The following is a 27,770-nucleotide window of genomic DNA, read 5'->3' on the forward strand; positions in this document are numbered from 1 at the left end:
TATTTTCTTATAAATTTCTTAATCTATTGCTTATTTTTTTACGCCATATAAATAGAGATAATTATAATGCATGGAGTGATTCTGCTGGCAAAATATTATGTAATCTATGCGGTGTGGGGCCGGGGGCTAATACATATGTCCGCTGACGGTACTATAGCTTACTTGCAGGTATGTGAAAGGTATAGAACTAGATCATGAGACCCCCACTTTCAGTTCAGCGAGATAAGAGACGATCATCAAAGCGGGAAAACAAGACTCGGGAGGGGTCGAGGCGCCACGAGGTCGCATGCATCAAAATGCGTAAAATACCGGGATTTGGACCATTCTATAGTCCGCTTTGTACTAGCATTGCATGATGGTTATTTTCGTCTCACCTTCTGTATTGAGATTGCAACTCCGGAGAGTAGTATGTATGTATGAGCCCTGTTACATGACTTCCCAAATCATGGAGTAAGGCTAAATTTGAAAGCCGGCACACCATTATATAACTCTAGAAGGGTTGGTGGTCAATAGGGTTGTCTAGCTGCTTAGAATATGGGAGATGAAGTAAGTTTCTAGGTTATATTACTAAATGGTTTGAATAACACAGCCGAAGCATCTCACTACCTAACTTTCAGGCAATCTATCAGTTTGTAATGTAACAAAATTCTGATTTTTAATACCTTCAACCTCAGAGATTTGAAGCCCATGAAAATGGTGTGCTTCCTTGTATTAATTCAGTAATTTACACTCTTGGCCGCCTGCAGAGGCTCTAGCTGGCCCCCCTCCGTAAATAGGAGATTGATAGTTTTGTAGCGGACTAGGCCTCTCGTTTTTTGCCTTATATCAATCAGACTTATATCCTCTCCCGAACCAAGTTTCTTATAGATCTGTAAATATACTATATACTGTACGTGAAGGGCGTACCAGGAACTTATTACATTCTTACATCTATCGTTTCTTCATTGAGTTTCATATCATGTCATTGAATACAGAGCATTCAAAAGGAGGCCTTCGTCTTCTCTTCGGACCACAATGCTCTGAAATGGAAGGCTCCATCGCCCACATCCGGGATGCCGTATACAAAGATTCAGCCGGTCTGGGGTTCTTATCTGATATTCTTGACGAGCTTCCCTCCTTATGGCCCGTCATAACTTCTGCCTGGCCAGCCCTACGGAAGGTGCAGGGGGAGAAGCAACTAGCTGCACTGGGGCGGCGTTTTGAGAATGGATCTCCAGATAGCGAAGCAGAACCCTCAAGTCTCATCATGACTCCAGTCACGGTGATGAGACATCTAGTCGAGTTTTGGAATCTCCAAAATATTGCGACACATCCGGCGTTCCCATCCTCGCCATTATCACGGACCGCAGCCCCAAGGATAATCGACTCACAGGGGTTCTGTGTGGGTATTCTGGCGGCAATTGCTGTGGCCTGCTCCCGGGATACACGGGAATTCCAGTCTTTGGCTTCGAACGCCATACGGCTCGCTGTCTGTATTGGGGCGTTGGTGGACTTCGATGAGATCGTGTCGGGCAAGGCCAAGTCAATTGCAGTGCGGTGGGAGTCTCCAGCGGACCATGACTATCTTGAACAGACCTTGACAAAAAATCCCAATGTTAGTTTCTCCTCATGGAAAGAAAAGGAAACAAAAGCAAAAAACTGATAGACATCCAAGGTTTATATCTCCTGCTATACAGACGTTAACAGCGTCACTATCACTCTCCCCGGTGATACTGCACAACGGGTGAAATTGAAACAGGAGCTTAGCGGCAGTGGTCTGCACACAAAGCAAATCCCCCTCCAAGGCCGCTTCCACCACCAGCAAGCACACCGCGAAGGCATCCAGCACATAATGAATCTATGTGTGAAGGATCCTCGCTTTCAACTCCCTCACAGCAACGCGTTAATACTACCCCTTCGATCAAGTCACAATGGGCAGGTGCTCATAAATGCAGCTATATTGCACATCGTCGCCTTGGAATCGATCCTCTCTGTCAAGGCAGACTGGTGGGGAACAGTCTCCGCATTACTGAACAGCGCCGATATGGAAGTTGATGAGTCCCGTCTTCTATCCATCGGCCAGGAAGAGTTCGTCCCACGATCAGCTAGAAGACGTCTGGTAGCCAGGAGCAACCTTGATGTCTACGGGACAGGAGTGCTTGCTAACGGAAACACGTCGGCTCGCTCCGCAGTGTCGCTGCAGAATGGCACGAACACCCTCAATGGTAGTCCACAGGCAGCTGAGATGCCGCCTATTGCCATTACCGGCATGGCTTGTAGATATTCTAACGCAGACACCACGAGCGAGCTATGGGATTTGCTGGAGCTGGGGGTATGTACAGTGGAGAAGGCCCCTGGGAGTCGGTTCCGGATGCCAGACTTGCAGCGGGAGCCCAAGGGCCCATTTTGGGGTCACTTCCTCGACCGGCCAGATGCGTTCGACCATCGTTTTTTTAACATCTCAGCGCGAGAGGCCGAGTCCATGGATCCACAACAACGTGTGTTGCTGCAAGTAGCATATGAAGCCATGGAGTCTGCCGGATACTGCGGATGGCAGCACACTGAGCTACCGGACGATATCGGCTGCTATGTGGGAGTGGGATCTGAGGACTATACCGAGAATGTGGCGTCGCGGCATGCGAATGCCTTCTCAGCTACAGGAACCCTGCAGTCATTTATAGCTGGCCGTATCAGCCATCATTTCGGCTGGTCGGGCCCGTCGATTACGCTGGATACAGCATGTTCATCCGCAGCAGTGGCTATCCATATGGCATGCAAGGTACGATATGAGACTCAGGTTGACTTATTTCAAAGTGCAATGGCTAACTGGTGTATGAATAATAGGCCCTGCAAACAAAGGAGTGCTCGATTGCTGTGGCTGGCGGTGTGAATATTCTAACAAACCCCAGAGTGTACCAGAACCTGGCTGCTGCTTCTTTCCTGTCATCTACGGGAGCATGTAAGTCGTTTGATGCCTCTGCGGATGGATATTGCCGGGGAGAGGGCGCTGGCCTCGTTGTCCTTCGGCCGTTGCAGGATGCGATTGACAACGGCGACCCTATCCTCGGCGTGATCGCTGGCTCAGCCGTCAACCAGGGCTCGAACAGGTCACCCATCACCGTCCCCGATGCGGAGTCTCAACAATCACTGTATAACAAAGCTTTGTCACTCGCTGGGGTTGCCCCGGATGAGGTCACCTATGTGGAGGCCCATGGCACTGGTATGTATCCTGCTTTCTTTCTACCCTTGGTCTCCTCTATTCTGCCCTCTTCTATTTCGCCTGCAGTTTAGTAACAATGTCAAAGGCACACAAGTTGGAGATCCGATTGAACTGGAAAGCCTTCGCAAGGCATTTGGAAACCCACTCCGAAGACAGAGTCTCCATGTTGGGTCCATCAAGGGTAACATCGGACACACTGAGACCTCCTCGGGGGTCGCCGGGCTGTTGAAGACGATCCTCATGCTCCAGAAGCAACGAATACCGAAGCAGGCAAACTTCAGGCAGTTGAATCCCAAGGTCAAGCCTCCGCTCGAGAACGACCGATTGGTGATTCCCGTAGAGTCAACCAAATGGGCTTCAGCGAGACGGGTTGCCATGGTCAGCAATTACGGGGCATCGGGGAGCAACGCTGCGCTTATAGTGAGAGACCACACTCCTAGCCTATCGGGACAGGAGAGGGCAATGATGGAATACATTCGAGATATGCCTATCTTGATTTCTGCACGGTCTGAAGAATCTATTCGGGCCTATTGCGGCGCCCTTCGCACCACCCTATTGAGGCACCCACAGTCCAATATCGTCGTCCAGGAATTGGCGTACAACGTCGCAATGAAGCAGAATCGAACACTGCCGTTTACTCTTACCTTTTCAACCTCTTCTGATCCGACATCACTGAGCACCCGCTTGGAGGCTATCGCCGCAGGCAAGTCTGCCGATATTATCCAGAAGCGGGCATCCAACGAGCCTCCAATCGTTTTGTGTTTCGGCGGTCAGAATGGAGTTACATCGAGCATTTCACAAGAACTTTACGACAGCTGTGTCCTTTTACAGACGCACCTCATGGCGTGCGAGCAAGCAGGCCAGAAGCTGGGCCTTCCCAGTCTTTTCCCAACTATATTCACATCAGACCCCATCGTGAATACCGTTCACCTGCACTTCATGCTCTTCTCTATACAGTACGCATCCGCCAGAGCCTGGATCGACTCAGGACTGCGTGTAGACCGTATCGTGGGCCATAGCTTTGGTCAGCTCACTGCGCTATCCGTGGCTGGCAGTTTGAGTGTTCATGACGGCATCCGCCTGGTTACCGAGCGTGCACGCCTGATCCAGTCAAACTGGGGCCCAGAGTCTGGGGTGATGCTCGCTGTGGAGGGTACGCAGACCGAGGTCCAGCGGGTGCTAGAGCAGACAGGCCACCGTGCTGAAATTGCCTGCTATAATGGACCACGGCAGCAAGTGCTTGCCGGCACGGGGGAATCCATCCGAGCGGTTGAAGACGCTCTCGCTGCAAACCCATTGACAAGCAACGTCAGGGTCAGACGTTTGGACAACTCGCATGCCTTCCACTCTAGACTTGTTGATAGCATTGTGCCCGGCCTCACAGAGCTCGCAGAGTCCTTTGTCTACCAAGCACCAGCTATCCCCATCGAAGCCTGTTCGGCGACTGGCGACTGGTCGATCGTCACCCCGGCAAAGATCGTCGAGCACAGCCGCATGCCTGTGCACTTCCAACGCGCTGTCGAAAGAATAGCCCAAAAACTACAAGTTCCCGCTGTCTGGCTCGAAGCCGGCTCAGCCTCGCCTATCATCCCCATGGTGCGTCGAGTGCTGGAGAAATCGTCCGCAACTCATGCATACCACAAGGTTAACCTCGATGGGTCGGACGGAAGCGGGAATTTGGCAACTGTCACCAGCGCCCTCTGGGGTCAGGGCGTCCATGTCCAGTTCTGGCCCTTCCATCACTCGCAGCGTGGGACCTTCGGCTGGATGAACCTTCCGCCGTATCAGTTCGCGAAGAACAGACACTGGGTTGACTTTGACCCTACTGCTTTCTCCTTTTCCGGCTCCTCCACGGAACCGCAACGTGGCAGTCAGGAGCGGGCTGGCCTGTTGCGCAAGTTGAGCAACGGCTCAGAGGAGTATCTGTTTGCCGTTAATACCCAAGATGCATTGTATAGGTCATGCACGAAGGGGCACGCGGTATTGGATCAGACGTTGTGTCCCGCATCCATGTATATGGAGATGGTCCTGCGGGCAGCAACTTCCGTATTCACCTTGGGTGAATCCTCGACGCTGACTATGTCTCATATCGAGGACCTGGTGATATCATCCCCCTTAGTATTAGATCCGCAAGGAAGCGTGTTCGTACGACTGATCCCAGAGGGAGTGGCTTCTTCCCAGACGTGGTCATTCTCGGTCTTTAGCAGTAGCGAGACGGGTAGCGAGTCGTCGATTCATGCTACAGGCAGTGTCTGCTTATGCAATGAGAGGTCCAGGGCTCTGTCCCACTTTCAGTCCATGAATCGGTTGATGGACCCGGCACGGGCAAGAGGAATTGAGGATCATCTGGCATCAAACGGACTGAAAGGATCGACGGTTTACTCTGCCCTCGAACAGGTCACCAATTATGCAGACTACTTCCGCGGAGTGAGGCAGGTGTTTGCAAATGGCCGTGAGGCTGCGGGGCTGGTCAGTATGGCACCGTCAGCCACGGAGACCACGTGCAACCCCATCCTCCTGGACAACTTTCTGCAAGTTGCAGGAATTCACGTCAACTGCCTCTCTGGTCGCGAAGCAGAGGAAGTATTCGTGTGCAATGCTATCGGGGAAACGTATGTTAGCGATTCGTTGGTCAAAAAGGAAGACGGAGCTATTCCGTTATCATGGAAGGTATATACCAACTACGTCCGGCCGTTCAAGAACGAGATCGTGTGCGATATCTACGTGATGAACTCTCAAGGAGACGGACTTACTGCCGCAATTATGGGCGTTCGGTTCATGAGTGTCTCCATCCGCTCTCTCACTCGCGCACTAGCCAAGCTGAACAACAATTTCCCTGACGTCCCACAACTCCCGCCCACGACCCAGCCAGCAATTGTGACAGCCGATTATGATGAAGCCAGTGACAATGTAAATGTGGATAGCGACCTTGCTGCTGTCCAAGAAATGCTTTGCGAGCTGTTTGGAGTTGGTGTCGAAGAGGTATCTCCATCAGTCTCGCTGATAGATATCGGAGTGGACTCGCTCATAAGCACAGAAGTGCTCTCCGAAATCAAGAGGAGATTCCATAAGGATATTTCCTATTCCACCTTGGTGGATATTCCCAACATCCAGGGTTTGACAGAGCATATCTTCCCGGGACATTCTCACCTAGCTCCTTCCCGGATTGTGATCAAACCAGTACGGCAGCAGACAGTGATACCGCAAACTGTAACTTCTCTGCCCGTGCCAGCTGACGCCGGACCATCGCTAGTCTCAGTAGCACACCAATGCTTCTATGAGACTCACACCGCGGTATCCCACACACACAATGCCGACTGGGCCGGCTTCTTCAATGCCATCTATCCGCAGCAAATGACACTCATCACGGCGTACATCCTGGAAGCATTCCGCGCCTTGGGCTCCCCGCTAGAGTCCAGTCAGCCAGATGAGGTCCTTCCTATTATTTCCATCCTACCACGCCACGAGCAGTTGAAGAAACACCTGTATACAATTTTGGAATCCGTCAACCTCGTGCGTCAAACTCCAACTGGTCAACTCGTGCGCACAGCGACACCCATCTCGCCGCTCCCATCGCACGCCTTGCATGCTCAGATCCGGGATGAACACCCTCCATATGCACTGGAGCACGATCTTCTCCAGATCACAGGCTCGCGGTTGGCTGAGTGCCTGACCGGGCAAGCGGACGGGGTATCGCTAATCTTCCAGGATTCCCAGACTCGGCGCCTGGTAGGAGATGTCTATACGGACTCCCCGGTGTTCAAGTCGGGTAACCTCTACCTCGCACAGTATCTCACGGATGTCATCCAAGCTCTCGGCAACGGTCGGCATGTTAAAATCCTCGAGATCGGGGCCGGCACAGGAGGCACTACCAAGAATCTCCTCGAGCAGCTCTCGGCCCTCCCCGGAATGGCGACACGCATGGAGTATACCTTCACGGATATCTCGCCATCGCTTGTTGCAGCCGCGCGGAAGAAGTTTTCCAAGTATGATTTCGTACGGTACGAAACTATTAACGTGGAGAGTAGCCCTCCCTCGCTCTTGCACGCCCAGTACGACATTGTGCTGTCGACCAACTGCGTCCATGCTACCCGAAATCTCGTCGAGTCCTGCTCAAATATCCGCAAGCTCCTCCGGCCTGATGGGATCTTGTGTCTCGTTGAGCTGACGCGTGACATATTCTGGTTGGATCTTGTGTTCGGACTCCTGGAGGGCTGGTGGCGGTTTGAGGACGGTCGGAAGCACGCGCTGGCCACTGAAGATCTTTGGGATCAGACGCTTCGCCAATCTGGCTTCGAGTGGGTGGGCTGGACGAATAATGAGGCTGTAGAGTCAAATGCTCTGCGTGTTATTGTCGCATCGCCGACGAAGGCCCCTTCTGCTCTGGAGATTTGCTCCAAGCCGGCAAACATGGAAACTGTTGTTTGGGGCGAAAGGGATGGTCTGCAGCTGCTGGCTGATATATTTTATCCCGACGTGGTTGACACCACGCAGAAACGACGACCAATTGGTAAGTTCAGATTCATCTTTTGTCCCTTGTAATAACTCCATTTCATACTTTCATTTGCTAACCCTCCTCTTCAGCTCTGATGGTTCATGGAGGTGGCCACGTCATGCTATCTCGTAAAGACATCCGTCCTGCCCAGACACAGACCCTTCTCGACGCCGGATTCCTGCCCATCAGTGTTGACTACCGCCTGTGCCCTGAGGTTAGCCTTTCAGAAGGCCCTATGGCCGACGTGCGCGACGCCCTAGGTTGGGTGCGCCGCATCCTCCCAAATATCCCCTTGCTGCGTCCAGATATCCGACCGGACGGGAACCAGGTTGTGGCTATCGGGTGGTCCACTGGTGGTCATCTCGCAATGACGCTGGCTTTTACCGCTCCCGCTGTGGGTATCGCCGCTCCAGAGGCCATATTGGCTTTCTACTGTCCAACCGATTATGAAGATCCATTTTGGTCGAGGCCAAACTTCCCCTTTGGACAGACTGTCGCGTCAAATGATATGGAGTACGATGTCTGGGAAGGCGTGCAGAGCGCCCCGATCAAAGGCTATAATCCAGCGTTCAAGGAACGGCCACTAGGGGGCTGGATGTCAACCAGCGACCCGCGCAGTCGAATTGCATTGCACATGAATTGGACGGGACAAACCCTTCCTGTGCTGTTGGGAGGCATGCACAAAGAGGTTCGCATACCCAATAAACTACCTCGTCCGACAGACGAAGAGATTCAGGCAGTTAGTCCAAACTATCAGATCCGCATCGGGCGGTACCGAACACCTACGTTTATGGTTCATGGAACAAGCGATGACCTTGTCCCGTGCGCGCAGACCGAGTCAACATATAACGCGTTGGCCGAAAACGGCATTGAGGCAGATATCAGGGTGGTGCAGGGAGCGGTGCATTTATTTGATCTTTATCCGAGCTCTCATGCTGGCCAGAATGTGAAGGAAGCAGTGGCTGATGGGTATGAATTTTTGAAAAGACACGTTCACTCTAAGGGTTACAGCGACGAGGATTAGATTTAGATTCAAAGTTTGCTTCCGCATTGAATATTACAATTTGAGGATTATATTGAGGTCTTTCTATATCTACAACATCCAGAACGGGCGAGAAAATGGATATGTTCGGGTTCACTAACGCTGGAGCATTTGACAAGTTGGAACACGACGGTGTGCCAGTAAGCGGCCATGGCCGCAACAAGGAGGAAGAAAACGAAGTTACTCTGTCTTTCAGTTTACAATCTAAGAGTTTAGTAGGCTGTACAGATCTGCTTTTCTTCCAAGTATCCCATGCGGTCTGAAATACTTCACTAAATCATAAAAGTTGCTTTAAACTAATGAAAAGGACACTTTCCCGTCCTAGAAATCTTCAGTTCCTTCATCATCTCCTCAATTGCCTTCTGCCCCTTTCCTTCAAAATACTTCGGCCCGATATCTTGAATATGATACCCCTTCGGATAGTACTTCTCACCCTGGTCGCCCGGGACAGGATGACCGAGCGCCCAGGAAACCCACGCCATTGGACCCCATCTATTCCAAAATGTTGGTTTCACGTAGTAGGGAAGTGCGTCCCAAGATTTGCGGTGATAGCGGTTGTTTGTATCGGGTTGCTTAGCTGTATTTGACACCGCGAAGATCAAAGGTCGTGGGGGTGTTAGGTGGCGGAGAATGAATTTGCGGGTTATTAGGATGGCAGAGAAGACTTTTGTCCAGAAGGGCGTTGGTGGTTCGTATCTAGTTGATGTTAGCGCTCGATATTTCGTTATATAAAATCGGATCTTGACATACAACATAGCCTTCCTCAGCCGGTCATCCATCATGAACGAAGTGAACTGCAATCCCACCGGATGGAATACCTTGGGCAAATTATAAAGCAACACAGCTGTTGCCTGATCCGCTGATTCCCGATTCTGAGCATCTGGAACCATATACTTGGCCTCATACTCCTGACTCCAAGTATCCACCTCCTCGAGCCAATGAATTCCATCCCTAAACCCCGTCTTACCTGACGGGAGGATGTCAGAACTAATACCTAGCGCGTCACCTAGACTCTTCCAAAACGTTCCAATAGCACAGCGTTCCAAATCACTTAGCGGCCGCCACTCGAATGCCGCGATGAAATTTACAGGCTGGACCGCAAAGAGCGCAAGTGTGTAGAGCAAATCTGTATCAAGGATCTTGCCTGAAGCTTGGTAGCCGCTGTGTAGGAAACGCGTGCGGGCTACAGAGAGAAAAGCCCGTTGCGAGGTAGGGCTATTTTCTACCATTTCGCCGATAAGGGCGGCTGTGTCTGTATAGCGCTTGAAGGAGGTTTCTGGTTTAGAAAATTGCCCTGTCTTTGTGAGAAGGTGGGAGATTGTTGGAATGCCGTAAGTCTAGAGGAGGTTAGAATAAGAAAAATAAGATTGGTGTATATATTTGCGTACCCGAAATAAAGCAAACTGCCCTGCTTTCACAAACATGAATGGGAATTCTAGCTGCGCCGTTTCTTTTTGAATCTGGAATGCTTCTTCGTCTGTCATCTTAGCCATAGACTCGCGTGTCGGGAAGTAGAACTTTTTTTGTAGCTTTTTAAGTCGTCTATGGCGCAGCGAATTGATGAGAAGGGGGTACGCAATCAACAAGCCCACGGCAAATGAAAACCATTGCGGCATGGTATCGAAAATAGCTCTGGTGGTCGCAGAGAACGGTGGTGTCGTAAAGAAAGATGTGCCTTTCTCCATAACGTGGATATTGTAGTTTTGAAGGGTATCTCAATCCCGTATAGAAAGCTATGATATTTGAATGATTACTGGCCCCAAGGCCCATAGAAAGGGGCTATTTATGTGGAACCATTCACATGTAACTAGCTGGTCGTGATACAAGTACTTTGAAGCAAAGCCCGAATTATTCTTGATCGTTAGGTGATTGTATACTATCCGTCTCTCCTTGCACCCAATTATACGCAAGATACACTGAAAAAAAGACACGAGGCAACTATTCTATTTTAACCGTAGACCCGGGGTATCACATGTACCGTGGACGTCTAAAACAAAGATGATATTATATTTATCTTATTCGAGATTTTCCGTAACTGTTTTACATCTTTGTATTATTACCCTTCCACATGTATGCACATGTATGGATCTAGTAAGCATTCTGCAAAGGATGGAGTCCCGCGGGGTTGTATCGTGGGGCTAATCTTATACCCATCGAGTCGCCTGGATAGTCATACGCAACTAGTTAGACTGCAACAGGTTAATTGAACTTTGATTGATTGATACCCATCGAGTCTCTTGCATGGGCCTGGCTGGCCCCCTATTATTATTTATTCAGATATACTATACAGTGCTTTTCCAAAAGTACATACATGTACGGTAAATACTGCCCGCATATTACCTCGTACTTTGGTGTAGATGCATTGGTGTAGATGCATTATGGTATAGGAAGCAGCTCGGTCACGATAGGCTCCACGGTGGCTCTCGCTGCGGTAAGACGGAGCATTCCTCGTCACTCATGCACCCGTTCCACCGTCTATGTTATTCTCATGCATGGTCATTAGAAATTCATTTGTCTGATAGTCATCATAACGTGGATACGGCAACGTGGGGGCAGAAAACTGCAGGATGATGCGGCAATGTGGAAAAACCGGGTCTCTTATAGTACAGGATGTCTCCCCTAGAAGTGTTCTCTGCTGCGATACCGGGTATAGCTTTTGATAGTTCTCAAGGACAGCCCAATTTTCTAGCTCATCTGCAAAGTTTTTCGAGTTTCCGTCTTTGAATGATATTTGCCATTTTCTAACACTTTATTGCATTGCATTCACCAACATGGTTAGTTCAATGGAGAAGCCTGGTTCATGGGACCTTGCCTGTCTTCTGATCAGCACCTCGCGGTTCAATCGATATATGCCCTACTACACGATGATGGCCGCTGGTAAGGAGGACTCCATTCCAAGCTCTCTCATGAATAAAGTATTAACTTCGAATTTCCGTTACAAAACAGTATGGTCTACCTTAATTGCTGGCGCTTTGAAGTTGCAAGACGATCCCGCCAGTCTCTCCGTCGAGTACATCTTCTTCAAAGCCGGCCTGTGCTTTGTTCACTGCTTGTTACTATGCGGTGCTGGGAACACATGGAACGACCTGATAGACCGTGATATTGACGCCAGGGTGGAAAGGACAAAAATGCGGCCGTTGGCATCTGGAAAAGTCTCAACCGTCGAGGCCCTAGTATGGATGGTCGGTCAGTATTTTCTGTCGGTGAAAATGCTACACTTGATATTGGATAACAGAAGCATGTAAGTCCTACATTCAGTGTTATAAAACTCCGGTCGCATGGAAGAGCCCAACTTGATTAACCCCGTCCATCCCTCTTAGATGGGGCCTAATGCTGCCTTTGACAGCCAGTATCATGCTGTATCCCTACTTGAAACGACCCGTATTCAGCAGAGTCTTCATCTACCCCCAGTATATCCTTGGCTTGGCCGTCGCCTACCCATCGATAACAGGTTGGGCCTCAATCAACGGGCAAGAGCAGTCCATGTCTGAGATCTTCACACATTGCACCCCGATCTGCCTTCTCATATTCTTCTGGTGCCTCTATTTCAACACCGCCTACAGTCACCAGGACAGCGTCGACGACCGGAAGATGAATATCAATTCTGCCTATGTGGTCGCGGGGCAACGCATCCGGTTATTCCTCGCCTTCCTGGGTGCTCTACCACTCGCGGTGATTCCGTATGTTGTGTTGAAAATCAACTCTCCCTGGCTGTGGTTCTCTTGGATGGCGGTTTGGACCGTTTCTATTGTGATGCAGATTGTTCGGTTCGATTCGAAGAAGCTTGAAAGTGGCGGGCGTATTCATTGGGACAACTTTCTTTTGGGACTGTGGACTACCGTTGCTTGCATAGTCGAGGTCGGTCTGCAGAAAGTAGAGTTCTGGAACATAATCTAATATAAAGTAGTATAAGATATTCTAAATTCATTCTTTTTAATTTATAGTTAACTAGTTAGTTAATTCCCCATAATTATTAATATGATCACCTGATCTATCAAACATGAAGCTATTCAGAGATCACCTGATCTAGCTTACTTGCTTCTTTGCTTACTTGCTTACTGTTTGCATTCAATGCATTGTTTACATTGTTTGCTAGATAGCTAAGCAAGATATGCGGTGTTTGCACTGTTTGCATGCAAATAGACAGCTATATATACAGGCTTCCTCCCACTTTGCAACTTGCTTCTTCTTTCTCTCCACCATTATGCCTGAAGCTGCCATTATGCCTGCTACCACCGAGGATTCTACCATGCTTTCCATTACCACTGCCACCACCGAGGATTCCACCATGCCTGCGATACCATAGTAAATGGTCCGTGTATTTGAAAATGGAGTGCCAAGAGTGACCTTGCCTAATTAGGTTAGACCCCTGTGCCAACAGTATTTTATGTTGAATTTCGTACAGCGTAATTTACCACTAGACCATAACAAAAACCAAGGTTCTTGTTTAAGGCCTAGAGGGGCCATATCCCATTCTTGACATCTTACTTCATGAGAGGAAAGGTCTTTAATTGAGTGAGACAAAGGTTGATCGACTGAGAAGACCAAGCAGGTTTATTTGGTTTCAGTACTTCTTATACCATTATTGTTTAAATGGCTGGATCAAGGATTATGGATCATGGACAAACTATTTCAGTACTGAGAGGAAGAACCACAGCACAACTACCTAGGGAGAGAAAACCAATTTAGATATCGGGGTACTAGAAAAATTTGAGTTGAACATGGTAAGTGGGATCATGATGAAACCTTGAGCCTTTTGGAAAGGGGAGGTTGGGAGGTCGACTGATCAGGACAATGCTGTCCTTGGAGAAGTTTCACTATATTGTGGTGCCCTCCCCGACGAGCCGCTTGGAGGGCATTTCAGTATCCTCCACCCTGGGCGTTGACATCGGCTCCCCGCTCTAGCAGTATCTGTGCGATCTTATCGTGTCCATTAACACAAGCAGCCTGGAGGGCATTTCCGTATTCACCACCCTGAGCGTTAACATCGGCTCCTCGCTCTAGCAGTATCTGTACAATCGTGTTGTGTCCTCTAGTACAAGCAGCTTGAAGGGCATTTCCGTAATATCCACCCTGGGTATTAATATCGGCTCCTTGCTCTAGCAGCATCTGTACAATCTTATCGTGTCCATTAACACAAGCAGTCTGCAGGGCATTTCTGTATCCGTAGTGTCCACTCTGGGCGTCAATATCGACTCCTCGCTCTAGCAGCATCTGTGCGATCTTGTCGTTTCCTTCAGCACAAGCAGCCTGGAGAGCATTTCCGTGGTGTCCACCCTGGACGTTGATATCGGCTCCTCGATCTAGTATAAGTTCCACAGTCCTATCATGTCCATTTAATGAAGCCCATATGATCGGGTATGTTCTTGTATCATCAGGTGTATTGACATCACTTTTATCCCTACCAAGTATTGAATGTACCTCCTGTTCATGGCCATTGAATGCTGCCAGATGTAGTGTACTCATTACAGGAGTTCTTTCGTATGGTCTGACTGTCTTCCAAAAAATGGGAAACCACATTAAGAACGGTTTGTCGGTTATGTCGTATAATCGATGTACTCGGTAGGTTTCTTTTTGGGTTGAAGTCAAACCCTCTTTCGTATGTGATCAGGCCAATGTGCTGCTGAATATTCTAAGAAACTTCGAGTATAGGGGCGCGAGTCATCTTCATCATATTCTAAATCCTCTATCAATAAGTATCTCAAATAAATCTCAGCCATCTGATCTTCCGTATCAGTCAGGCTGTTCCAGTATACAGAATTGAGATTGCTGGAATTTTTCTTCGCTATGAGAAATTCTCTGGCTGTTTGATAGATAAGATAGATTTTCGTGTTGTTTGTAAAGATAAATAGGCCGTACCATCGCCGAAGCTTGCTGTCTAAACTAATTGGATCTAGCCCAGCCTGTTTGGTTGTTAGTGATCCTGAGCTAGTAGCAATTCCTAATGCCATAGCTATCTCTCTTATGGTCAGAGGACGCTGTGCCGCTACGATGATCTCTAGGATCTTCTTGACTCTATCTATTAGATCGGCTGGGACTCGACAGAGTATCTTCTCATATACTGTATTCACAGAAGGCGGAATCAGTGTGATCCAATCCTCTGTAGGCCGAAGGCTGTTTTTGAAGGTATTGCGGATATTATTAATGGCTAGGTGTAGCTAAAGATATATATAGTGTTCCATTTGAAGCAGCTGCTGTTCGATTCGATGATGAAGCTCTGTTGATAGTGGCACTGTCTCAACTAGTTCTCTCACTCGAATCCTTACTACTAGATCAATCTTATTATGAATTTGATCATTCTGCTCCTTCCCCTTGATATGTATATGTGGGAATGAATCGGTGATTGCTCGAAAGTGGTCCTGTATATGATCGTAGGGACGACTGGTGACCAGGAATTTCAAATAGGTTTCCTCTGTTGATGAAGATGGCTGGCGATGAAACGCTTTAAGCTTTTCAATTAATCGGCGCTGATCCGTTTCACAATATTCATTGTGTATCGAATATGCAAATCGTCTTACACGATATATCAGCTGATGTTGCCGCTATTAAGATCCGCTAAAGCTTATCAACTTCTTGTCGGAGTGTCCCCCCATTCTTTTCCTAGGCCGGAATGGTATATTGTAATAGATGAGGCTGCTAGCTGAATAGCTGATGAAGTACCGAATATAGTGCCGTAGTAAGATTGTTCTGTTCATTATTGTCTTTGAAGAAAAAGTAACATATTCTTACAGCTGGATGAGAGGTCTCTGAGTAATCATCGATTATTGATCTGACTAGGACAGACTTGCCACAGCCTGGGTCAGCCGATACCCAGAGAAGGTCGTTGTAATTGCTCTCCTACTAACGGATATATTCAGAGCTCTGGAAAGCTATCGATAGGTGCCCTTGGCTCGATTTGGGTTTATGTTCTTTTGCTCTGTGTAGTTAACGATCTTGAACACTTGGAAATAACGGCGCTGCTGATCCGTTAAGACTCTTGCTTTCTGTTTACTAAAGTGCCGCTCGTTTTGACTATATGCTTGATCTAATCGATGTTGAATGCCTTTTAGCTCCTCTAAGTAGTGCTTAGGTCAATATTTGCTGACGGAATAATTATAAGACTGTATAAGACTAACCAGATACAATAGCACTTATCCTCTCCTTAGCTTCAATTCTGTTGAGAGGGATCCTCTTTAGAAGGTCTTTGGTATATGCAGCTGCCACCATAGCTGTATACCCTTGCCACTCTTTGTTCTTATGTGAGTCCGAGTAATCGCAGATACCCCGGATGACGAGATATGGGAAAGTGTTTATCAGCCCCGCGGCTTCCATTTCAAAACAAAGGATGTCTTTTTCCGCGGCAAGCTGATCTCGAATCAAAGCATTCTTTATTAACTGATTGCCGGAAGCAATCAGGCCATGGTGAATGGCAGGGTTATCTTTGTCGTCGGCCCGCTCACTCTGTAGTACCAACTTTGAAGGATCAACCGCACATTTAGCACAGTCTACTTGGTGATAGATAACTTCAGGAAGAAACAGCCTATCCGTTATTAGCTCTGGCCTTTCGTACTTCCGACATAGCCTCATGTTCTTTTCAATGATGCCGTTGATGGCCTCCTCGAGCTGATGCCCTTTTCTCTCGTAGTGAGTTTGAATACCTAGCATTGCAGTGCGTAATATAGCTGGTGGCTGGTTCAGAAACCGTGTATGCTGAAAACTTTGGTCCTGGATCGACTTGCCAAAATTGTATTGAAACACACCACTCTCGCTACCCCGAGACGCACTGACCACAATATCGCCCAATCGGATATCATGGTTTTCGCTTGGTACACCCCCCACCCCCCCCCGGCCCCCCAATCCCGACCATAAGGCCGATCCTGATGTTGTAGAAACTGCTGAGCATATTTGTTGCTACACTGGCCGCGGAAGCTGTTCCATATTCACCATCGGGTAAGACGGCAATGACGACGTTGTGTTCGCCCATCTTGCCTAACGTATAGTCGTTGGCATCGTTTGGCGACACGAAGCTCGGTCTGTCGTGCTCTTCATCGAGAAACTCTTGTGCGGCAATGTATTCCACGGGTAAGGCGCAAATCCAGCCCACAGTGTACCCCGCAGGATCTGACATGGCTTCAACGCGAGAGAAAAAGCCCGAAAATCAGTTACCCGCGTGACCTTTCGAAAGTCCTGACGTCCGGTGTGCAATAGAGGCCTAAGTTATGGGGACAATATATGCGGCTGTGAGTAAAGGAGAGGGGAGGAGGCTTGAGAGAAGGAAAGAAGCCCTAGAAGGTAGAGAGAAAATGTTTGCCAACCGGGGGGACTCAGCCTCATGATGTACACGATGTGCAGCAGCGAGCGGTAAGAGAAAAGATGCTATTGGCAGGAGCCGTCTTCTCCATCCCCTCGAAGCAAAGAAATGCTAAGATCAGCCTTGGAATGCACTCATATGGTCCGTAATTTCGCTGTAAATTACAGCCAAATACATTCAGGGGCCAGCAAACCACGTAAACATCTAACAACCCTAAAGGCGGAAACATCTAGCAGAAAACTCTACAAGCGGTCAACAACGGCCGATCATCTAGATCGTCACACCCGCTTTTACTCTCCACTTTTGTCTTTCCCTTTCCCCACCTGTTTGACTCCTTTACCCAATCCACTCCCACCTCTCGATGAGTACTTCGATTCTTTCCGGTCTCCTTGGCACCAAGGTCACCGTCGACTTATGGCCCCTACCAATTACTGGCCCTGCGTTTGAAACCTGGGAAATTACCGAAAAAATCGACGAAGACATGTGCGCCATGCATGAAATCGAATCGAATAATGGTACGCGACCAGCCTACGTGCTTGGCATATTCCGGTGCCGGTCTACCGATGACAATGACAATGGGAAGAAGCTTGGCATTATGAAAGTTTATAAGCAAATTCCATTCGTTGGCACCGAGCTTTACGACTATGAATATCGCAAGCAACAAGCCGTTGAGCCCTACGAACCAACAGAGCTGATCGCCCTAAAGGCCTTAAAGCGCCGACGCTGCGTTATTGTTCCGGAATTGCTTGGCTATCGTCTTACTAAGCAAAATGCCATGGAGACCGTGCCCAGAGGGTGCCTTATGTACATTGTGTGGAAGCAAGTCCCGGGGAAGCCCCTGACTCAAGAAGCCTTCTGGCAAGCTCCCCTCGCGGAGCGCAATGATATTCGGTCCCGATTTCGCCACACCTACCAGTATATCTTCAAAGCACTTACTTGATATATTTACGGCTAACAGGATATAGGCAGCTTGTTGAGTATGAGCCAAGTATCGGTGATATTCGGAAGATTATCTATGACTGGATAACAGGAGAGATGTATGTCGGTACTCAACTCACAACATCCACCGAGCTAATAGTCTCTAGGCATATCTGTGGGTTCTGGGATGCCGAGTTACTAGACGGTTATGCAAAATGGGATGACTACCTCTTTGTGCAGTTTGACCTTATATCGGACAGCAAGTCAGATGAACGGTACTTTAATATCCCTGCCATTGATACCTATCACGATGAAAAGGGCTGGAGATGGTAGACGAAGGTCTCATAACAAAGTAAGGAATAGGGATACTTTTTGCTTGTTCTAATTATAAATAATCGCTTGACCAGTCCAACTCTGACTCTCTGATTTAATCAAATCCTCACTGAGCCCTGCATGAATTACTTGAGCTATTCCCGTAAGGTAGGCATTTGTAACAAACTCATGTTTACGAATGGGAACAGGTTAGTGACTGAGAGTCACGTGGCTTCTCTCTCTCTGTTAGTACTCTTCAATGCTTTCTAGATAGCATTGGATATAGACCCGAAGTACTTGTTAGGAGAGGTCTACTTGGTGGATGTCAAAGTGCATGGTGCAATGTGAGATATTATTGAGTTGTTGAAGAAGTTAAGTTACAGAGTGTGTGAAATCCAACAGTACTCTTCGGTAAAAGGCCACTTTAATGGATAGGCGTCAAATGTCGGCGCTCGGATTGGTGAGGCCAAGGAGAGATACGAAGCTATAGTATAGGAAGCTTGTTGGGAGTATACTGGGATCAATGAAGACGGAACCTGTGTTCCGAGATGGTGCGCTTAAAGAAGTATCGATATTTTTGTGCGATGCATATGAGCTTTTTTGTTGGCTGTTTCTAGTGGATTGTGGACCATGACTCTCATTTCGACAATGTCGTTACTGTGCTCTAGAATAGGGGGTACTGTTGAGTCTAATACAATTGAATTTTACATTGAATGCACTATTCATGATCTGTGCCCTCGGATGCTCTATTCGATCCTCATCATCATCAGCTCCATCCTCCATCGGCCCCTCCATCGACGCCGCCACCACTATCGACATCATCGTCACCATCGACATCACCGGCCAGGCCACACACATAAATACCTACTAGTTTCGACACTAGCAAACGGTATCACCAAGTGCCTCTCTCCATTCGACGCAAACACAACAGCTTCATTAGCGCCTCTCTCGACGACGCGCCTACCGGCCAGGCCACCTACCTACGAGCACCTACTTAGTTTCGATACTAGCAAACGGTCTCAACGTGCCCCTCTCCTTCGACGATCATCACTATAATAAACGCGCATAGGTTTTCAGCCCTTATCAAGCGCTATCATCCCCCAAAGTACCTCTCTCCTTCGACGTACCCTATAACAACCTAGTGCTTCTCTCCTTCGACGCACCTCATAACAACAAAGTGCCTCTCCATTCGACGCACACACCTCACAACCATAGTGCCTCTCTCGCTTGGTACGCATCTTGCTCGTGATTAAGCGGGGTTAGAGTGACAAAGCGAAGCTGGAGAGATGAAAATGGACGGGGAAAGGAAGGATACTTGTAGCTTTTTTGGTCATGATGAAAATGTACCTTTTGCTGTACGGGCTGAATATTCGGGTGAGGAATATTCAGGTAGGTGAATATCTGCTCTGAGTGCCCTGGATAGAGCGTCGAGCCGCCCACGCCCGAACCGTGGGCGCTAGGTGACCACGGTCATACTCATGCTGTTGTATGTCTGCATTCACCTATTTCTTTTTAATTCGTTCGGAAACTTCCTTTTGCCGCCCTAGTCCCAACTTAGTGGCCTAAGCTGTTCCTAATCGAAGCTGATCGCAGAAAATAGTGTGGCTATTATAACTGTCTGGTCTGGTCATAGTTATCTCTTCCTTAAGGATGTAGTGAAGATTCTGACTAAAGAAGAGGTGCGGAAACGGATGGCTCGCTGTAATGGAAATAACCACAATTGAAGAGCTCTCCTATGGCCGAACGCATGGGGTACTTTCGAAGATTAACTGGGGACCGTTTTTGTTCTCCTGGATGGAACCCCACTAAGAAGGACCCTAGCGCTCTATATCCGGGGAAACGATCTATACTCTTAGGCCTATTGGGTTATTGGTTCTTATATTCCCTACGGGGATCTGGTAGATATTAATATACTAGTGTTTAATTAACTACAGAGTACTCGCTAGCAGACTTTCTACTTATTAGGTACTTGTCTAATCCTATATATTAAGATAGACGGGATGAGAAAGTAGTAGGTTTCGCATGGATTTAGGCATCAGTTAGGTATACCTAAGTGACTCAGGATGGGGGCTGTAGATTATGGCGTGAATTCCGAGCTGTATACAGGTCTGATGTGACAAAACCCTATAAGGCCGAATATACTTAGCCCATGACCCGGTAATAGAAGTGGGATTTTGAGAGAATTCTCCCCTTCTTTTCGCTTGATAGCACCAATCTTCCTCTGTATATGGGGCTTTACCTTGCCTTTGAGTCGTTATTACCTACTTTGAATCAAACTAGAGCCCTGTAATCGACCGGAACCGACTACGGCTGATTAATATCGATATTGACCTTCGGTAGCCTAAAGGCCTGGTCCAGTCCTCTTACAATGACTGCGCAGATGGGTACCGAACCCAGAACTCATAAGGAATACGTTCTGGGGTAGGTATGTGCATCGCATCGGGAAACTAGGTTATTAGGGATGCTGCTTTCCGAAACAAACTTAACAAAGATCTTGGTGGCCATCTCCTTTGCATCGAAATGGAAGCAGCGGGGCTGGTGAACAACTTCCTGTGTATCATTATCCGAGGAATCTACGATTACGCGGACTTATATAAGAACAAAGATTGGCAGGAATACGCTGCGGCTGTTACCGCAGCATTTGTAAAAGAATTTCTGGCATTCTTGCAACCAACTGATGTTGAGGGAGAGCGGCTAGTGAAAGAAATACTTGGGTAGGGTTAGTCAACTTTAAGATCTTTTTACTAAGTTTTGATAGCCTTCTAATAATATAGATTTAGTTCTTAACGCTATATCCTAGTCTAGGGTAAACGTTAAAAAGATAAGTAGCTATTTAGTATAAAAGGAAGAGCTTAAGATACTTAACTAGATTATACTGATTAACTATAGGCCTTAATAAAGCGATTACTTAGGAAGAAGATAACATAGAACTGGCCAGTAGATTCTAGAGTCGATACAGTTCAAGATATAGAAGGCGAGTAAGAACTAGACAATGTTTTATCCCAGAATTCCTAGAGCTGGTAAAACTATTATTAGCTTAATTGTAGTCGACCATCTCGACCAGGAGTTTTAAGCAGACCTAGCAATTAGTATCGCTTATATATACTGCGACTTTAAGCGGCAGGACGACTAGAAGATTAAGGATATACTAGCAGGCTTACTAAAACAGCTAGCTAGGCAGTGCTAGCCTCTCCTAAATAGCGTTAAAGAGCTCTATAAGTACTATAAAGCCAGAGGAATACGACTATTAGCCGAAGAAATTTCCAAAGTTCTCCTAATTGTAGTAGCGACATTTTCAAAACTCTTTATTATTATTGATATACTTGACAAATGCCAGGCATCTGACCGGCGGCATTTTGTATCAGAGCTTTTCAACCTTCAGACATAACACAGCGCAAATATCTTTGCGACATCGCGATTCATATCAGAAATTATGGATCAATTCAAAGACGCCTTATCGTTAGAGATCTGTGCGACCAGCGAGGACGTTGGGATGTACCTGGAAAGCCATATGAGACAACTACGACCTTGTGTTCTAGAGAATCGCCAACTGCAGGAGGAGATTAAAACTACGATCTCAGATGCAGTCGATGGAATGTTTCTGTTGGCACAAATTTATCTTGATTTCCTCGATGACAAATTGACCACAAATGATATCAAGAGGTCATTGAAAAACTTTCGGAAGCAAGATCGAGGATCAAGTGAAGATGAGAAGACTGAGATATTGAGCCATGCCTATGATCAAGTGATGGAGAGAATTGATCAACAGCGGCCGGGTTTAAAACAACTCGCAGTGAAGGTTTTGTCATGGATCATCTATGCGAAGCGGCCGCTCAGTATACAAGAACTTCAGTATGCCCTGGCAATAAAGGAGGGAAAGTTCCAGCTTGACAAAGGAGACCTGCCACATATCGAAGATATGGTATCAGTTTGTTGTGGATTGATCACTATCGATGAGGAAAGTAGTGACTAGACTTATGTACCTCTTTTAAAAAGGTATCACTTAAGGCAGAAATGCTAAGAAGAACGGACGATGCGTAGAATTCCTAGGATTAAAATGAAATAGCTATGGACCCTTAGAAGTTTAGTAATACCGATCACTCTTGATGGCTTGTCTTCAGTTTACGACCTACTGAGCAATGGCGCGAAAGACATGACGTTATTCGCTCAGAAAAGCGGCGAGAAGTGAGCACTAAAACGGAAAGGGAAAGGTCTCGAGTGCCAGGTATTATCCGGTACATATGTACAGGACGTTCGAGTTAATGATAGACCATCAAGCAAGTGCGTTCATGCACTGAGCATTCACAAAAGAAAGAAACTAGCACCACAGTATTAGTGCAAGGGGTCATGGAGATGCATATACTTCGAATGAAAGACTAAACAGCGGCAGGGGTGATAGGGGTCGGAAACATGACACCGTACAAAGATGAGATCCATGTCTGGAAGCCATGGAGATGAGTATTCCCACCACTGCCCTCGTTCTGAGATCCAGCAGGCGATACCTGGCTCTGCGCGGTTACATATGTGTCCCGTGAGCTGGTTGCTCCAAGCGAATCATCCGGCTCCTCATGGCTGCCCGGGCAGCAGAAGAGGAAAGACTGCGCTTTCACCCACGACAGAACGTCCGGACATACGGGCATGTTTGTGTGAGGGCCTTCATTTGCACTGCCGCCGCAGACAGTCATCGTGAAAACCGACTGCAACCGCGATGGACTAGGAGGGATGTGGTCGCCAGTTGCCCTCGTTCCTTGGGCAGTAGACTCCACCGAATTTGTAGGACCGTTTGAGCTAGCCAGATTGCGCGACAAGCTGAGAAGTGTATTAGCTCTGGGCCGCGGTGGGCGATTTACTACAGCAGGGGCCGGGTTCGATGGAGAGGGAAAATGTCGTCTAGAGGACCTAGCCAGAGGCTGGGTACGCCTGCTTGGGTTTCTCCCAATGCTACCTTTTGTGTGTGCACCTTCACCATAACGATCGTAGCTTGTATATGTGGCTTCGCGGTGGGCAACGGGAAGATTGCGTTGGTGGAAAGGGTGGTCCTGCAGCGGTCGACCCATGTTCATTCCATGTCCACTTTGCCGATGGGGGAACCGGCCCTGTACTAGCGTACCATCCTCGGCTCTTCCTATCCCATTAACGGAAATCCCACTAGCATGAGACACAGAAGACGGCAAGCCAAAGAATCTCCTTAGGGTGTCGCCATACGAGGTGCCACGCTGACCACTAGTAGGACCTCCAGGTTGCATGTTTCCGGATGGCCGTGCATTGTTATCTGGGATGATGAACCGCGCAGATATACTCATAGCTTCTGATGTGCCGAAGGAGGGAAGGCCAGGGGGTGTAGGCGATCTTTCTGGCGGTGGATATCGAGGTTGGACAACCGCTACTGCAGGGCCCAAGTTCCCAGGCCATTTAGGCCTACGGATACTATCATCACCGAGGGAAACAGCCTTGCGATGTAAAGGCGGACGGCGGTCTGATACCGATGTATTTCCACTCAAAGGAGGTCTCGACCGGTGTGTGGCTTGCCAGTACTGGTCAGATAAAAGCTTGGTGTGATTCCCAAGCTTCCTTGCCATTCTCTGTCGTCTTCCTTGCCTGGCTGGCACAGTCATCGGAGTATGATCATCCTGTGAATCTGAAGGAACGAATCTGGCCATGTTTACCGCTAGGCCTTGCTCGTGAACGAGGTTCTCTTGCAGGAGAGACGCGTAGAAACGAGGGCTGGAATCATTTGGCGTGGTGACTCTGATCGCATTGTATATAGATCGTTCATCACTTAGGGTGGACTCAAATGAGTCTGGGTTATCGTATGGCGAAGTGGAGTCGGAATCGCGAGGGTGCTTTCCACGTCGGAGGCTCTGTGATGCTAAAACAAACTGTGAATGAGGGTTACTAGACTGATCGATTCTTCCTCGGGCCATCATCTTGAAGGCAAAGGAGCGAAGCCTGGTCAAGATAAAAATATACTGGGAGAAAGTAATAGATGGGAATACCCAAAGAAGAGTATGTGATTTCCCTGAAAACCCTCATCGTGCCTGCCGAGATTAAGCCAAAAAAAATATTATACAAAACAAAACAATCTATATGTACACTCTCAAATGAATATGCGCTCTAAACCCGAAAACGTTGGATGTCATGATCATAATGGAGTGCCACCTGGGCTGGGAATTGGCTTGCCAGTCACCTGGGCGTGCTCCTTTCTTAGGGCTCGCAGCAACCCTTCAAGTCTGCGACGCTCTTCTTGTTCGGCCTAGGAGGTGTTAGTTAGAAAAGAGAGAAAGGTACAAAAGACAACTCACCCTCAGTATCTTCATGTTCTCGTTGCGTGTGTCACGCATCATCTTCTTGAACTCATTCTTGAGCACCATGGTAGATGTCGTCTCAGAAGTGCCATCGCGGCCAACAGATGTGGGACTACTCAAGTTCATCCAGCTGATACGTTCTTCCGCTAGTTGTGTCTCGAGTTGCTCGCAACGATCCCGGAGAGTGTCAATGAAAATTTCGAAGCGTTCGCGTTCCTTCTCAAACTCGATGCTGGCTTTTGTCATGGCTTCGTAGTCATCGATAATCTCACGAAGTTCTCTTTCAAGGTTATCCGCCCGCTGCTGAAGATCGGCACCTCCGCGGTGGCTCTTCAGAGAGGCCAGTTCTTCGGTGAGCTCGATATTTCGGGTAACCAGAGCATCGTTCTCCCTTTGGACATTAGGGTTGGAAGCCACCTCTGCCGCGCGCTCGGCTCGGCTACCATAGGCACCATCCAGCTCTGCCTTGGCCATTGTCAGTTCAGTTGTGACTCGCACAATCTCGCCTTCAAGTTCAGTCAACTCATTCTGCAGGCGAGTGACGTTCTGGTCGGACTGCGCGCGCTGATCATCTGCTTCCTTAATGCGGGCATCAGATTGAATCCGGATCTGTTGGATTGCGGCTTCGAGTTGAGCCACCTCTTGCTCTGCACGGTCACGGGCACCCCTGACCTCCTCTGATCTGGAATCGCTATCGTTCTGCAGCGTTTCAATGACGCTCTGTAGGCGTTGAACCTCGTTCTCCGCGCGGTCCCGGGCTTCCTTGACGTCCTCGCCTTTAGCACCGTGCTCGTCTTGCAGAGACCCAATGATGATATGTAGACGCTTGGATTCATCTTCCGCATGGGCGTGGGCCTCTCTGGCCTCTTCGGTCTTAGCGTCGAGATCATTTTGCAATGATGAGATGACCACCTCTAGACGGTTGACTTCGTCTTCCGCACGGTCGCGGGCGTCTCGAGCCTCTTGGCTCTTAGCGTCGGTATCATTCTCCAACGATGCAATGAGGACCTGTAGGCGCTTCACTTCGTCTTCCGCATGGTCGCAAGCCTCTCTGGCTTCTCTTGCTTCTTCACCCTTAGTGGCATTGTCATTCTGCAACGACGCAATGATGACCTCTAGACGCTTGACTTCGTCTTCCGCATGGTCGCGGGCCTCTCTGGCTTCTTTGGCCTCTTCACTCTTAGTGTCATTATCATTTTGCAATGATGAAAGGACGACCTCTAGACGCTTGACTTCGTCTTCCGCACGGTCGCGGGCCTCTCTGGCCTCTTGGCTCTTAGCGTCGGTATCAATCTCCAACGACGCAATGACGGCCTGTAGACGCTTGGCCTCGCCTTCTGCGCGGTCGCGGGAATCACTGAGTTCCTCGGCCTTAGTATCGTTGTCTCTCTGCACTTCGTCGATGTATTGTTCTAGGCGCTTAATCTCGGCCTCTGCTTGATCCTGGGCATCCCGGGCATCGCTAACTTCGTTGGTCCTGGCATCAGCTTCGCTGTGCAACGAGGTAATAACGCTTTGCAAGCGCGCGACTTCGCCCTCGGCTTGAACCAGAGTCGCCTTGGCTTCTTCCTGAGAAGAGCCACTGTGGCGCATTTCGTTGAGCTGCGCCATGACAAGAGCCAGCTCGTCGCGGTTGGCGTTGTTTTCACGCTCGGATACTTCGAGCTCTTTGCGAACTTGGGTCAACTGTTCCGTCAGTTCTCCGATCTGGGCATCGCGTTCGGCATCCGACTTGGAGTTGAGTTCGCGTTGCTGCTGGATTTGTGTGGTCAGAATACTCTTCTGCTCAAGTACTCCATCCACTCGACTTTCCAGACCATCTACACCAGCTTGAAGGTATGAGAGTTGTTCTTCCAGCCCCTCACCGTGAGATGCATCAGGGGGTGGAGGCAAGGTGGGCGAACGGGTCAAACCAAACCGATCAACAATGGTTTGCACTCGATTGTTGATTTCGGTGAGTTGGTGCTTCCAAGCGTACTCGACTTCAGGTACGATATCGCGAGAAGCCACGGGAGCAGGAACGTTTCCCCTGTGCAAGACGATATTATCCATGTTATTCTTGATATAGTCCAAGTGAGCGTCGACCGTTGCTGTAGGATTGACAGGCCCTCCATCCTCTGACAGCTGCGGGGGAGGGTCAATGGATTCACCGGGGTTGGACTGTATCATCATGTTATGCATGCGCGCGCTTAGTTCCTCCAATCGTCGTTCTGTAGCCTGCATAGCCTCGGTATTCATTACGACGGCCGCGTTGGTCTCGATCTTCCCGTTCAAGCCAAAGTTATCCAAATTCTCAGTTGTCCGGTAGAGACTGCGATCGTCGAATTTGTCATAGGTGCTATCCGAAGTGCTCGGAGCAGGGCTCTTACGGCCCTTCTTCAGACCCTTGTGTGTCATCTGCAAGACACCCGCAGTGTGCTCCAGCAAGCGCTGGCAGATCGTCTGGGACCTCTTCTCCAGCCTCCAGAGTTCCTGCGCCAACTCCTCACATCGTCGCTGGCTGACCGCGAGTTCGGAGTCGCTCTTTTCGAGGGCCTCAGAAGCCCCACTGCGACCAAATATGCCCCGGCTCATCCGGTTCGAGTTCGAACCACCATTGGTATTGTATTCGCCGCTGCTCCGTGGACTGGGCGGGCTGTAGAGCCTACCGAGAGACTGCGCCGCATCACGCAGTTTTGTTTCGACCGTCAGTTTCCGCTTCGTGCCCTGGATGCGAATGGACAGCAGTGTCATTTCCTTCTTCAGCTCTTCCACCTCTTCCAAGGACAGGACTTCGTAATTCGTGCTATCTCCTATCGCGGTCTCGGTCAACATGTACATGGCCACGGGGTCGTTGGCATTAAGGAGAGCCGAGCTTCGCGGGTGGTCCGGATTGAGCTACCAAAAACAAAGGAACCATGGTCAGCTAGAGTCCGGGTTGGTGTGTTGTGTCGCTACTCACAGGGTTGTACCGCGACCGGTCCTCATGTTGGGGGTCTAGAGTATCTCGATACCCGTCCACTAGTGTCTTTCCAAGCGGCGGCACCGGACCTGGAGCATCGGAGGCGTTTATGCTCATATTCGATGGATACCGCGAGTCCCCGTAGGAGGACTGGCTGGAGCGCATACTTGAATTCATGGTCGTTCAATGGCCAGGGTCTCTCCGATTGGAATTCGTAAGAGAAATTCAGGAACAGGCGTCGGGCATCATGAGGCCCTGGAGTTTGCGA

General features: G+C 48.7%; 11 protein-coding genes across 11 annotated transcripts; 5 read left to right on the plus strand and 6 right to left on the minus strand.

The window, feature by feature from the left end:
• Positions 1-958: 958 nt before the first annotated feature.
• On the plus strand, positions 959-8,718 carry N7518_009903 (CAZyme family CE10; the record flags this gene model as incomplete). Its single annotated transcript, XM_057190829.1, has 5 exons — positions 959-1,594; positions 1,646-2,758; positions 2,824-3,199; positions 3,285-7,709; positions 7,784-8,718. 5 exons carry the CDS (start codon positions 959-961, stop codon positions 8,716-8,718), a joined length of 7,485 nt encoding a protein of 2,494 aa, XP_057036965.1.
• Positions 8,719-9,032: 314 nt separating this feature from the next.
• Positions 9,033-10,421, minus strand: N7518_009904 (oxygenase MpaB family protein; the record flags this gene model as incomplete). Its single annotated transcript, XM_057190830.1, has 3 exons — positions 9,033-9,432; positions 9,487-10,073; positions 10,125-10,421. 3 exons carry the CDS (start codon positions 10,419-10,421, stop codon positions 9,033-9,035), a joined length of 1,284 nt encoding a protein of 427 aa, XP_057036966.1.
• Positions 10,422-11,507: 1,086 nt separating this feature from the next.
• On the plus strand, positions 11,508-12,633 carry N7518_009905 (4-hydroxybenzoate octaprenyltransferase; the record flags this gene model as incomplete). Its single annotated transcript, XM_057190831.1, has 3 exons — positions 11,508-11,613; positions 11,683-11,977; positions 12,057-12,633. The coding sequence occupies 3 exons, from the start codon at positions 11,508-11,510 to the stop codon at positions 12,631-12,633; spliced, it is 978 nt and encodes a 325-aa protein (XP_057036967.1).
• Positions 12,634-13,596: 963 nt separating this feature from the next.
• N7518_009906 (ankyrin repeat domain-containing protein) lies at positions 13,597-14,174 on the minus strand (the record flags this gene model as incomplete). Its single annotated transcript, XM_057190832.1, has 2 exons — positions 13,597-14,059; positions 14,158-14,174. The coding sequence occupies 2 exons, from the start codon at positions 14,172-14,174 to the stop codon at positions 13,597-13,599; spliced, it is 480 nt and encodes a 159-aa protein (XP_057036968.1).
• Positions 14,175-14,321: 147 nt separating this feature from the next.
• Positions 14,322-15,431, minus strand: N7518_009907 (uncharacterized protein; the record flags this gene model as incomplete). The annotated part of the gene is made up of 3 exons (XM_057190833.1): positions 14,322-14,894; positions 15,003-15,249; positions 15,307-15,431. 3 exons carry the CDS (start codon positions 15,429-15,431, stop codon positions 14,322-14,324), a joined length of 945 nt encoding a protein of 314 aa, XP_057036969.1.
• Positions 15,432-15,605: 174 nt separating this feature from the next.
• On the minus strand, positions 15,606-16,843 carry N7518_009908 (uncharacterized protein; the record flags this gene model as incomplete). The annotated part of the gene is made up of 3 exons (XM_057190834.1): positions 15,606-15,790; positions 15,852-16,607; positions 16,633-16,843. 3 exons carry the CDS (start codon positions 16,841-16,843, stop codon positions 15,606-15,608), a joined length of 1,152 nt encoding a protein of 383 aa, XP_057036970.1.
• A 544-nt stretch (positions 16,844-17,387) lies between these two features.
• On the plus strand, positions 17,388-18,277 carry N7518_009909 (uncharacterized protein; the record flags this gene model as incomplete). Its single annotated transcript, XM_057190835.1, has 3 exons — positions 17,388-17,941; positions 17,992-18,063; positions 18,112-18,277. 3 exons carry the CDS (start codon positions 17,388-17,390, stop codon positions 18,275-18,277), a joined length of 792 nt encoding a protein of 263 aa, XP_057036971.1.
• Positions 18,278-20,624: 2,347 nt separating this feature from the next.
• Positions 20,625-20,974, plus strand: N7518_009910 (ankyrin repeat protein; the record flags this gene model as incomplete). The annotated part of the gene is made up of 2 exons (XM_057190836.1): positions 20,625-20,677; positions 20,716-20,974. 2 exons carry the CDS (start codon positions 20,625-20,627, stop codon positions 20,972-20,974), a joined length of 312 nt encoding a protein of 103 aa, XP_057036972.1.
• Positions 20,975-21,689: 715 nt separating this feature from the next.
• N7518_009911 (uncharacterized protein) lies at positions 21,690-22,229 on the plus strand (the record flags this gene model as incomplete). The annotated part of the gene is made up of 1 exon (XM_057190837.1): positions 21,690-22,229. The coding sequence occupies one exon, from the start codon at positions 21,690-21,692 to the stop codon at positions 22,227-22,229; it is 540 nt and encodes a 179-aa protein (XP_057036973.1).
• A 403-nt stretch (positions 22,230-22,632) lies between these two features.
• N7518_009912 (uncharacterized protein) lies at positions 22,633-24,183 on the minus strand (the record flags this gene model as incomplete). Its single annotated transcript, XM_057190838.1, has 1 exon — positions 22,633-24,183. The coding sequence occupies one exon, from the start codon at positions 24,181-24,183 to the stop codon at positions 22,633-22,635; it is 1,551 nt and encodes a 516-aa protein (XP_057036974.1).
• Positions 24,184-24,398: 215 nt separating this feature from the next.
• On the minus strand, positions 24,399-27,679 carry N7518_009913 (involucrin repeat protein; the record flags this gene model as incomplete). The annotated part of the gene is made up of 3 exons (XM_057190839.1): positions 24,399-24,509; positions 24,559-27,438; positions 27,503-27,679. 3 exons carry the CDS (start codon positions 27,677-27,679, stop codon positions 24,399-24,401), a joined length of 3,168 nt encoding a protein of 1,055 aa, XP_057036975.1.
• Positions 27,680-27,770: the final 91 nt, after the last annotated feature.

This window comes from Penicillium psychrosexuale (assembly GCF_028828465.1).
Source record: "Penicillium psychrosexuale strain IBT 29551 chromosome Unknown utg000006l, whole genome shotgun sequence".
Classification (NCBI taxonomy): Eukaryota; Fungi; Ascomycota; class Eurotiomycetes; order Eurotiales; family Aspergillaceae; genus Penicillium; species Penicillium psychrosexuale.